Source organism: Rutidosis leptorrhynchoides, chromosome 7, assembly GCF_046630445.1.
Source record: "Rutidosis leptorrhynchoides isolate AG116_Rl617_1_P2 chromosome 7, CSIRO_AGI_Rlap_v1, whole genome shotgun sequence".
NCBI classification, from domain to species: domain Eukaryota; kingdom Viridiplantae; phylum Streptophyta; class Magnoliopsida; order Asterales; family Asteraceae; genus Rutidosis; species Rutidosis leptorrhynchoides.
This window is the reverse complement of record NC_092339.1, coordinates 374491754-374502369: the sequence shown is the minus strand read 5'-3', so window position 1 is coordinate 374502369 and position 10616 is coordinate 374491754. Positions and strand designations below refer to the sequence as shown.

The window sequence follows — 10616 nt, the reverse complement described above, 5'->3', positions numbered from 1 at the left end:
TTTTTTTACTGGAATTTACATATTACTGCGCATTATATTATTCATGCTATCTGTCATACTGTTGTGCATTACTGTTATATGTGTTTTCTTTTTTGGCTTATTCGTATGGTTTCATCTTTCTAGACGCACATAACGCTTACAGGTATGTATGCCCGCACTTTCTCGTTTTATTGAGCTTTCTTGGCCGGAGGTCCCTCAGGAAGCAATCTCCTGGCTCTCGAGTAGAGGGTGGGACGATCTTATCTAGTCGCGGGTTCTATACCCGCGGGTGGAGTAGTGACTTTCCTCTAATCTAGGGTTCGAGGAATGATTGTCTACACTCCACATCCCCCATACCCTACACTCGTGGGATTGGTTATTGTTGTTGTTGTTGTTGTTGTAGAATTTCTAGTTTAAACGATTATAATCATAATGTGGTTACTTTTAATGCGTATCATATTCACCATTTCACACTATTGAAGTATTACTTTTAGTGAATTGGTGAAAAGCATTTACTCCCTATTTAATATTTGAAATTAATTTTAATTTCATTTAATGTAATTTATATACTGGTAGCTACCAAGCACCAAGATATACTCTCCCAAATTGAAAAAAAATAACTAAAAAAAGGTCACATATTCCCCTGTCTATCATGAAGTTCATATCACCATTCAGAATCCTCTTTGTTATTCTAGTCCTTCAAGAAACCATCATTCCATTAAGGGCAGACGAAAAATTTATACAAGACACATGCAAACACACCGAATACTACGATCTGTGCATGTCAATTCTTTTAGCAAACCCCAAAAGTAGAACCGCAGATTTGAGCGAATTAGCTTTAATAGGAGTTGATGAAGTGAAAAACAAAGGTATCACAATCATACAAAAGATTGAGGATTTTAGGAAATCTCAACCCGAGTTAAAAATGGATTTGGACTATTGTTACGATGCGTATAATACTACAGTGAAGGTAGATGTACCGTTAGCTGTTCAAGCATTGAGCCTTGGACGAGTTATGTTTGCTGAGGACGGGATAGCGGATGCTGCTGTGGAGGCAGACGCGTGCGAGGACACGTTTAGCCAGAATGGTCACACATCGCCAATGACGGATTTAAACACCGATATGAACCATGTTGCTAATACAATTAGGCAAATTATTCGTCAGCTATATTAAGTTAATGTGTGATGTGTGATTTTAAAGGTTACAAGTGATCTATATATATATACATTGCCAAATTAAAATTTGGCTTTATGTTTGTTTTCTTTCTTTGTGTCAAAATTTTTTTATAAGCTTTGTGTTCGGTTATATAATACAAAAACATTACTAACGAGGACACTTATCCTGTTAAAACTAGTTTCTAGTTTCCCTCGCGTTGTAATGACGCCGATTTATACTACGGAGTACTATATAATCTTTTTATTTTTTAAAGGCAACATCAACATTTTACTCCGTATTAATTAAAGAGCTACGAACAAACTTATAGAGAAGAGCGCATGCTTTCACTTTTCAGTGTAGAAACATGCACAACCAACACAACACATGAACTATACATGAAACGACCTAGACCAATTTTCAGAAAAACCACAATTTTCTTACAAGTGCTGAAGCAATTGATGCGGCACATCATCTGAACGATGTGGCGCATCCTCAACTTTCTATGAACAAACTGACAAAGAAGAGCACACTTTACAGAACTGATCTGATGCTTCTCGACCAATAAATGATTAAAGGAGAAAAGGATTTTAAATGAGTTTGGGTTTTTATTTTAATTGGTAATGGGTTTTATTTTAATTTGTGAGATGATTGATTATGTAGATGTAAATGATTAGTTTTATTAAAAAAGATAAGAATTTGAAGGTGAGTAAATGAAAATGAAAGGGAAAGAGGAATGGGAAGGTCTAATACCGAAAATACCTCACATGCAACCAATGTGAGGTGACTTTATCTGCTCTCATCAAAAGCCAACTTTGCTCTTTGGGAGGTGAAAGGGCGGTTGAAGCGGGCAGACCGCAACGGCGGTCACTTTCAAAGACTATACGTGCAAGAATGGTACACTACAAGGACTGACCATGCAAAAACAAATTTAGGAATTAAGAGTGAAATCTGAGCTTTCCATAGGGACTGTCCGCGTAATTATGTCATTCAAAAATGGATGGATTGTAAGATACAAGAATCCCATTATTTGGTACAGTATTAACATAACATATTCTAGTCCATCCAAAAGGTCCATTTTAAGATCTATTCACATAAACCATATTACCCATCAATGATATTGAACAAGAAATCATATTAAGTCCCTAACATAAAACCATCAATTAAGACACTGACATCTAATGAGTCCAGCTCGAACTAGACACGTGCTGCCTACACCAGAACCCATACATCAAGCAAATAACACATAAAATTTACAATCACAAATTTGAGGTGCATATAAATTAATCAACAAGAAATTTATGATCATGTATAAACAGTCTACTTTCATAATTTACATAAGAAGTAAGGGGGTATGGGTTTAAATTAATTCAAGAAACAATGCTTCCTGCTTGTTAGTCAAATCCAGTTCGTTCAAGGTTAAGTTGCTTTCTCCATCACCAAACGCACGTCGAGGAAATGGTCTTACCTGTCATAACAAGGCAGCAAGAGTTAAAACCACTATTAGGTTAGCCATTATAGAGCATTAAATCTAAAGGTAATTTCAAGCATTATCTATGATCGCCAAACAAATCGCATAAAACGTTAGTTTAAAATTGACATAAGAAATAAAAACAAGTGATTTACCAATCTGTATGTGCAAGGCTTGACCACTCTCCCAACATCAATGAAGTCGAAAAGATACTGATAAGAGACAAAAAAAGAAGAAACATAAGATATGGATATACGCACATGACAAATAACAGAACGCATGACATCATCACTATATTTTACCTGTAATTTGTCAGTCCTAAGAAAACGTCGACCCCGGCGGCTTCCATCTGGCATACGCACGAGAAGGGTCACCGCGTTCTCGTCATCAGATGCAGGTTCAGGCGAAAGCGAAACTTCCTTAACTGCTAACTGCCTTTCAATTTCCTACATTAAGATAGTCGGACATTTAATATATTTTAGTCTAGTCAGATTTTACCTGGAAAACGGGTCAGGTTGGGCTGGTTTGAGTAACGGGTCAAAACGGTTTTAAGTTGAAATGGGTCATTATGTCAAACGGGTCAGACTTTTGAAGAAGTCCAAATGGTTCAGGTTGGGGGTCAAGTTGGTTAATGGGCTGAAGCAGGTCATGAGTCAAATGGGTCAAAATAAATACTTTTGTTATATTTATTTATTATCTATATTATTTAATATATAAAAGGAAATATTGATTGATATACATTGGCATGCTTCTTTTTTTTTTCAAAGACCCAATTGACCCAAAAGCTTGAGAGTATGGGTCTCAATTTCCATGTATGAGTCAGATATCTAAAATCCCAACCTGTTCTTGTTCCAATTTTCTTTGTGCCTCTTGTTCCTTTTTAATTTCTTCTGCCTGTTCAAGTAACTCCTTTTCCCTGTCAGCTTGCAACGCTTCTAAATATTCATCATCCTGTAAAAAGTCAAACCTTTTGACTTAGACACAGATACTAAACTTAACTTAACCAGAGTTTAAGCTCTTATGGTTTACCTGTTGCTCCCTTATCAAGCGTTGAGCAGTAAGAGAAGGAGACGGTGGACGAGGTGTTGACCTAGTGTAGGGCCCACCAGTTGCATACGGTACATGATAAGCCGCTGCACCTTCAGGCACACCACCAAACATTGCCGCCTCGAGCATAACCGCTTCATCGTGCTCTTCAGACGAAATGCCTCCCCACTATTTAATAACAAGGAACCAAATAAAAATAACTAGCAATTAAATTAAAGAGAAATTTGTAGTATGAAATCGGGTAATAATACTTCATCGTGTTGTGTGGGACCCACGTCCAGTTGTTGTCTCATGATTCTAGAAGATCTACGTCGACTCCTGTGCCTAACTAGAGGTTGTTCGTCTGCTGCATCTTCAGTTAACCTATATAATGTTTTTGTAATGTCATAATAATAAGTTTATATATACTTCCAATTGTCTCGAGGTTTAAATAATAAAATGGTAAAAATAAGTAAATAAATAAATTAAACAGAATGGTACTCGTTTTTTACCTTCCGTTTGAAGATAATGCCAATGTGGCACCTTCTTCAACCTCAGCCCCTGTTTCCGATGGTCCAGCTTCAGATTCTAGTTCACGAGAGGTCTTCTCTTGCTATAAAAATTTAAGTAATATAAAAAAAATTATTTAAAAAAAAAAAAAAAAAAAAACATAAGGGTGGCATAAAACCTCCTAAATCTATCTAATAAAAGAATTGACAATTGAAAAAAATTATATATATATATATATATATATATATATATATATATATATATATATATATATATATATATATATATATATATATATATATATATTAATGGCAGCAACTGTTGAAATTTCATCTAATTTGCAATCATATTTGGCACGCAATTAATTAATTAAAAATATTGGGGACACGAGGTGAATAAAGTTAACCCAGCCCATTTCAACCTGTACCAAAGATGACCCATTTTTGACCTTTCACCCAACCTGTGTGATCATTTAACTTTAGCAATGGTGAAACTGGAACACAAACCTTTAAAGATGCATGTCCCGCATCATTAATTTCAGGATCATCTAACTGAGACTGCAATTGCAGAGGTAAATCAGCATTGACCGTTTGACTAATTTCAGCCTCGCGTTTGGATGCCTCGATTGCAGCTTTGATCATCTCCTCTTCTATACCAACTTCAGGTAAATGATCAATTGCGGGAGCACTTGGAGTCACACGAGCATCATCATCGTCGACAATCTGGGCCCCACGAGTTTCAGAAACGTTTCTTTGTAAAGTGTCGGTGATATCGTCAGATGGTCCCACAATTGGTTCGTCTATGTCCATTAAATCCTCCTGTTGAGCTGCAACATTGGTTTCATGTCTGTTGAAATCACGAAATCTTTGTGTCAGAAATAGATGATATAAACGAAAAGGTTTATTATTATTTTATCTTTTTTTTTCTAATTTTGTAATTTGACATAATAGGGGAATTTAATTTAATTGAAACTGACATGTTTGTATCTCCTTGAGTAAAATGAGAATTAACTGCTTGATTGAGATTGCCACCATGCTCCTGATAATCAAAAAGATAAATAGTACAAGACTGATATCCTAAAAATACTCAAATTTAAACTTATTAAACCTGTAAATTCATTATCAGTTCTAATATTCCAAACTTACAAGTTCCAAATTAAATATCAAAGTAAGTGACTTTCTTAGAACATAAGCAATATAAATATTTTACATCAATTCAACTACAAAATTATGATAGACAAATTATAAAAGTAAAAAAAGCCTAAAACCCCACATTCAATTAATCAAATCAAAATACAAATTACAATCTACAAAAAAATTGTATTAAAAATTAATAATAACCATAATAGCACAAATTAACAATAACAACGATCAAAAAACACATATTAAAACGATTCAATAAAACATACTCGTAGTAAACAAATAATAACAAGAAATTAATAAAACAAAAATAATAAGAAAAAAATGATACCGTGAGTTTTTGAATAGCAACCGGCTCAGACGAACCGGTGATACTCATAAACGTCTCGATTGATTGTTGATCAAGTGTTGTTTCCATTTTATGAAATTAGAGGGCCAAATTGATTCACTTACGCCACAGAATCTGCTCGTCTGTATTTATATACTTTATGTATTTGTATTGTATATATGTAATTTGTATAGGATCAAAATCGATTAAACAGGATGATTTCCTCTTGAGAAAAGTAAGGAATATATACTTATTTTTATATCAATCGTATACGTATATACGTATAAATCTTGTAAACAAGGTTTGATTTGGCCCCTGTACTGTTGTATTTTTACATTTTGAATATTTAGTTTGATAGCTTTACAACTTAACCACCGTCAAAGCATTATTCAGCTTAAACTTAACGGAAGTTCACCTTTTATTTATATTACTACCTTTGTTTATTTATATTAAAGGATGCCATTGCTATTACTTTTATGTCATTACTATTAACGGAAGTTCACCTTTTATGTCATTACTATTAATCGCGTTTTGGAAGTTAGTTTCGATGTAGATTGGATTATAAGTTTGAACAGTGAGTGTGATGGGGTTAATGTGGGTGAGTTTGTGCAGAAGGTAAGTGTTAGTGGGGTTGCCATTGACAAGGGTGTATCTAAGAGTGCTTCTAGATTAGAAGCGGATGAGGTTGTGGGTGTTAATGTGTCCTGTAGGTTCGAGTTCTGTTTTGGGATCGAGATTGGCTGCTACTGGCACTAACTGTTTGGGCAAGTCACCCTTGGTTTCGGATCAGACAACTTGTGGTGGGGATTCGGCTTCGGGTAAGGGGCTAATGAAAATAGGGGTTCAACTGTCTGATGTTAATTCGGGGGCAGGGTTGGAGTGATTTCAATTCCTTATGACGTTCATTATTTGGAGATAGATGTGGCGTTGGAAAATAATGGGTTCGTCAACAAAAAAGAAAATTGAGCGAGACCGTTAATGTTGTTGCATGGCCGGAAGTGTCTCGATCAGATAGGTTGGCTACGTCATGTTTGTTAGACAATTTATCCAAGGTTGCCATAGGTAATAGTGAGGGCAGGAGGCATTGTATTTGTACGGATGAAAAGTGTAAAGGTTTTTGTCGGGGTTGGTTCAGACATTCGAGTAAATTTCGTGGGCCCGGAGTGAAGAAATATGGTTCTAAAGACAAAGGTAAGGTGAATGAAAAGAAAAAGAATAAGCAGGTGTCGGACAACTCGTTTTGTTTACAGGATTGCAACGAAGATGATACGGATGGGAAAAGCTATACAAAATGCGTTTAAAGACGCTCAAGTAGATTGTAACGACCCGTCAAAAACGCTATTGACGCGGCACGTTAATCATTGATTCCACAGTGAGGTTTTGACCTCTATATTATACGTTTTGATAAAATATTGCATTCATTAAAATAAGTGACTTTCTAAACATAGAAAGTTATAAACATGTGGGCGAGTGCTTAGGTATAAGCAAAACCCCAAAATACATAAGTCTTTAATTTACAGGTTGACATCACAGTCCAATTATTTATTACACAACGCAGTTTTATTTAGAATGCAATAAACTTTATACAAAGCATGAGAGACTCCATGCAGGCAACAAGCATATCACAGCGGAAGCAGTCTAAGGACCTGAGAATAAAACATGATAAAAAGGTCAACACGAATGTTGGTGAGTTATAGGTTTAATTGCTCGAGTCATAAATATATAAAGATAGAGCACAAGATTTCATCAAAAGTTTATCAATAGATTCTACGTAACAGAGCACCCTGGTAACTAAACTTAACGCTATAGTGATAATTACCCCATTCGTTTTAATACACGCAAACCAACGTGTCTTAAACTCAAATAACATACGTCCGTTAAAAGGCTAGCGCTCTAGCTCGGACGGGGATGTCAAGCCCTATGGATCCATATACAATTATTCGCGCCCACCAGTCCATATCCTATGTACTGGCAGCTACTAGTTACCAAAGCTAAGGGATTTTCGGTTTAACTCAGTGTAGAATTTAGTATGTACTTGTGTCTTATCGCGTTTAAAATAAATTGCATGTATTCTCAGCCCAAAAATATATAAAGTATTTAAAAAGGGAGACTATAACTCACTGTTCAATATTGTGGTTCAATATTGTAGGCAAATTACGTAGACGTAAAGATAGCGGATGATTGTATGGATGGTCTTGGATTCACGAACAATACCCCGAACAATACCCAATATTTCCTTAGCTTAAAACGGTTTGAAACCCGAATTAAAACACCCGCGTATATACCTTATTATTATTAAACTTTAAATTATAAATTATAAATTATAAATATTATTATGGATTGCAGAAGAAAGAAAGAAAATAAGTATGATAAACTCGTCCGAATTCGTGGCTATTTATAGCACTTGGCCAGAATTTTGGGGCCATGCGATCGCATGGCTTTCCAGGCCATTTCCCATGCGATCGCATGGGGCGGTCTGCCAGCTCATTGGTGATTTGTTTTCTAGTTCGCCGACATCAAATAGTGTGTTACTGTAGCAAATAGTGTTTACTGTAGCAAATAGTCTTTACTTTAGCAAATAGTGTTTTACTGTAGCAAATAGTGTTACTGTAGCAAATAGTGTTTTCACTGTAGCACTGTAGCAAATACGGTTTCACTGTAGCAAATAGTATTTTACTGTAGCAAAGTCATTTTTACTGTAGTAAATAGTGTTTTACTGTAGGAAAGTCGTTTTTACTTGTACATATATATATATATATATATATACATACATATAATTGTTCATGAATCGTCGAGAGTAGTTAAAGGTAATTGTATATATGAAACAGTTCTAAAATTTTGAGACTCAATCTAACAGACTTTGTTTAACGTGTCAAAATAATAAATCGTATAGAGAATTGGTTTAAATAAGTCGAAATTTTTTGGGTCATCATAGTACCTCCCCGTTAAAGAAAATTTCGTCCCGAAAGTTTGAGTAGTACATGTTTCATGAGCGATATCAGTGAACAAATGTGGATACTTTTGCTTCATTTGATCTTCACGTTCCCAAGTAAACTCGGGTCCTCGTCTTGCGCTCCAACGAACTTTAACTATCAGTATTTTGCTTTGTTTTAATTGTTTGACCTCACGGTCCATGATTTCAATAGGTTCTTCGATAAAATGGAGTTTATCATTGATTCGTATTTCGTCAAGAGGAATTACGACATCCTCTTCAGCTAAACATTTCTTTAAATTTGACACGTGAAATGTGTCATGAACACTACTAAGTTCTTGCGGTAGCTTTAATCGATAAGCAACTGCTCCAATTCTTTCGGTGATTTCAAAGGGTCCTACGTACCTAGGACTTAGCTTTCCTCGTTTACCGAATTGTACAACGCCTTTCCAGGGTGACACTTTCAACATGACTTTGTCGCCCACTTGAAATTCTAGCGGTTTTCTTCTTACATCAGCATAACTCTTTTGGCGACTCATGGCCGTTTTCAATCGTTGTTGTATTTGAATGATCTTGTCGGTGGTTTCATGAATAATTTCTGGTCCAGTAAGTTGTCTTTCTCCTACTTCACTCCAACAGATAGGAGATCTGCACTTTCTACCGTAAAGTGCTTCAAATGGCGCTGCGTTGATGCTCGTATGATAGCTGTTATTGTATGAAAATTCTGCCAACGGTAAGTGTCGATCCCAACTGGTTCCAAAGTCAATCACGCATGCCCGTAACATATCTTCCAATGTTTGTATTGTTTTTTCACTTTGACCATCTGTCTGTGGGTAATAAGCGGTGCTCATATCTAATCGAGTTTCCAATGCTTTTTGTAATGACTGCCAAAAACGTGATGTGAATCGGGTGTCGCGATCAGATATGATGGAGATAGGTACACCATGCCTGGAAACTACTTCCTTCAAATATAGGCGTGCCAATCTTTCCATACTGTCTGTCTCCTTTATTGGTAGGAAGTGAGCTGATTTAGTTAGACGATCAACTATCACCCAAATAGTATCATGACTACTTGCAGTCCTTGGCAATTTCGTAATGAAATCCATGGTTATTCTTTCCTATTTCCACTGCGGAATTTCCGGTTGTTGCAGTAATCCTGACGGAGATTGGTGCTCAGCTTTGACCTTTGCACACGTCAAACATTTGCTTACATAAGTAGCAATTTCTGTCTTCATATTAGGCCACCAATAGAACTTCTTGAGATTGTGGTACATTTTTCCGTTTTCTGGATGAATTGAGTACCTCATTTTGTGTGCTTCATCCAGTACTAGTTGCCTTAGGTTACCATGTTTTGGTACCCATATCCTACCAGCAAAATACAGGGTTCCATCGGCTTTTACTTCAAGCTGTTTTTCTAACCCGCTGCTTATTTCGCCCTTTTCATTTTCTTCTTTTAAAGCCTCTAACTGTGCTGCTTGTATTTGCTTTGTGAGATCAGTACGAATTGTAATATTCAAAGCTCGGACCCTAATAGGTTTTACTCTTTCTTTCCGACTTAGGGCATCAGCTACAACATTAGCCTTTCCGGGGTGGTAACGGATTTCACAATCGTAATCGTTTAACAACTCTACCCAGCAACGTTGCCTCATATTGAGTTGTTTTTGATCAAAAATATGCTGAAGACTCTTATGGTCAGTGTACACTATACACTTGGTGCCATATAGATAGTGTCTCCATATTTTGAGTGCAAAAACTACTGCTCCAAGTTCCAAATCGTGCGTCGTATAGTTCTTTTCATGAATTTTTAGTTGTCGTGAGGCATATGCGATAACTTTTGTGCGTTGCATTAATACACATCCTAAACCTTGGCGCGAAGCGTCACAATAGATCACGAAATCATCATTTCCTTCCGGTAATGACAAAATGGGTGCAGACGTTAACTTCTTCTTTAATAACTGGAATGAGGATTCCTGTTTCGTGGACCAATCATACTTCTTTCCCTTTTGAGTCAATGCAGTTAAGGGTTTGGCGATTCTAGAGAAATCTTGAATGAATCTTCGGTAGTAACCAGCAAGACC

At 36.1% G+C, this 10616-nt stretch overlaps 2 protein-coding genes across 2 annotated transcripts; one reads left to right on the top strand and one right to left on the bottom strand.

The window, feature by feature from the left end:
* The first annotated feature begins 631 nt into the window (after positions 1–631).
* On the top strand, positions 632–1153 carry LOC139860528 (cell wall / vacuolar inhibitor of fructosidase 1-like). Its single transcript, XM_071849280.1, has one exon. It carries the CDS (start codon positions 632–634, stop codon positions 1151–1153), a length of 522 nt encoding a protein of 173 aa, XP_071705381.1.
* Positions 1154–2267: 1114 nt separating this feature from the next.
* Positions 2268–5829, bottom strand: LOC139857492 (plant UBX domain-containing protein 8-like). Its single transcript, XM_071846262.1, has 10 exons — positions 5610–5829; positions 5116–5177; positions 4646–4985; positions 4142–4242; positions 3902–4013; positions 3633–3818; positions 3444–3554; positions 2906–3049; positions 2759–2815; positions 2268–2600 (listed from the first exon to the last, which is right to left on the bottom strand). Exons 1-10 carry the CDS (start codon positions 5694–5696, stop codon positions 2493–2495), a joined length of 1308 nt encoding a protein of 435 aa, XP_071702363.1. The 5' UTR covers positions 5697–5829; the 3' UTR covers positions 2268–2492.
* Positions 5830–10616: the final 4787 nt, after the last annotated feature.

Excerpts from the sequence above, each read along its gene's own strand:
- LOC139860528 (XM_071849280.1), top strand. The coding sequence starts at position 632 with ATGAAGTTCATATCACCATTCAGAATCCTCTTTGTTATTCTAGTCCTT.
- LOC139857492 (XM_071846262.1), bottom strand. The coding sequence starts at position 5,696 with ATGGAAACAACACTTGATCAACAATCAATCGAGACGTTTATGAGTATC. Across the intron at positions 4,986-5,115 it reads ACTCAAGGAGATACAAACAT|ACATGAAACCAATGTTGCAG; the intron begins GTCAGTTTCAAT and ends TGATTTCAACAG. Across the intron at positions 3,819-3,901 it reads GTCCCACACAACACGATGAA|TGGGGAGGCATTTCGTCTGA; the intron begins GTATTATTACCC and ends GTTATTAAATAG.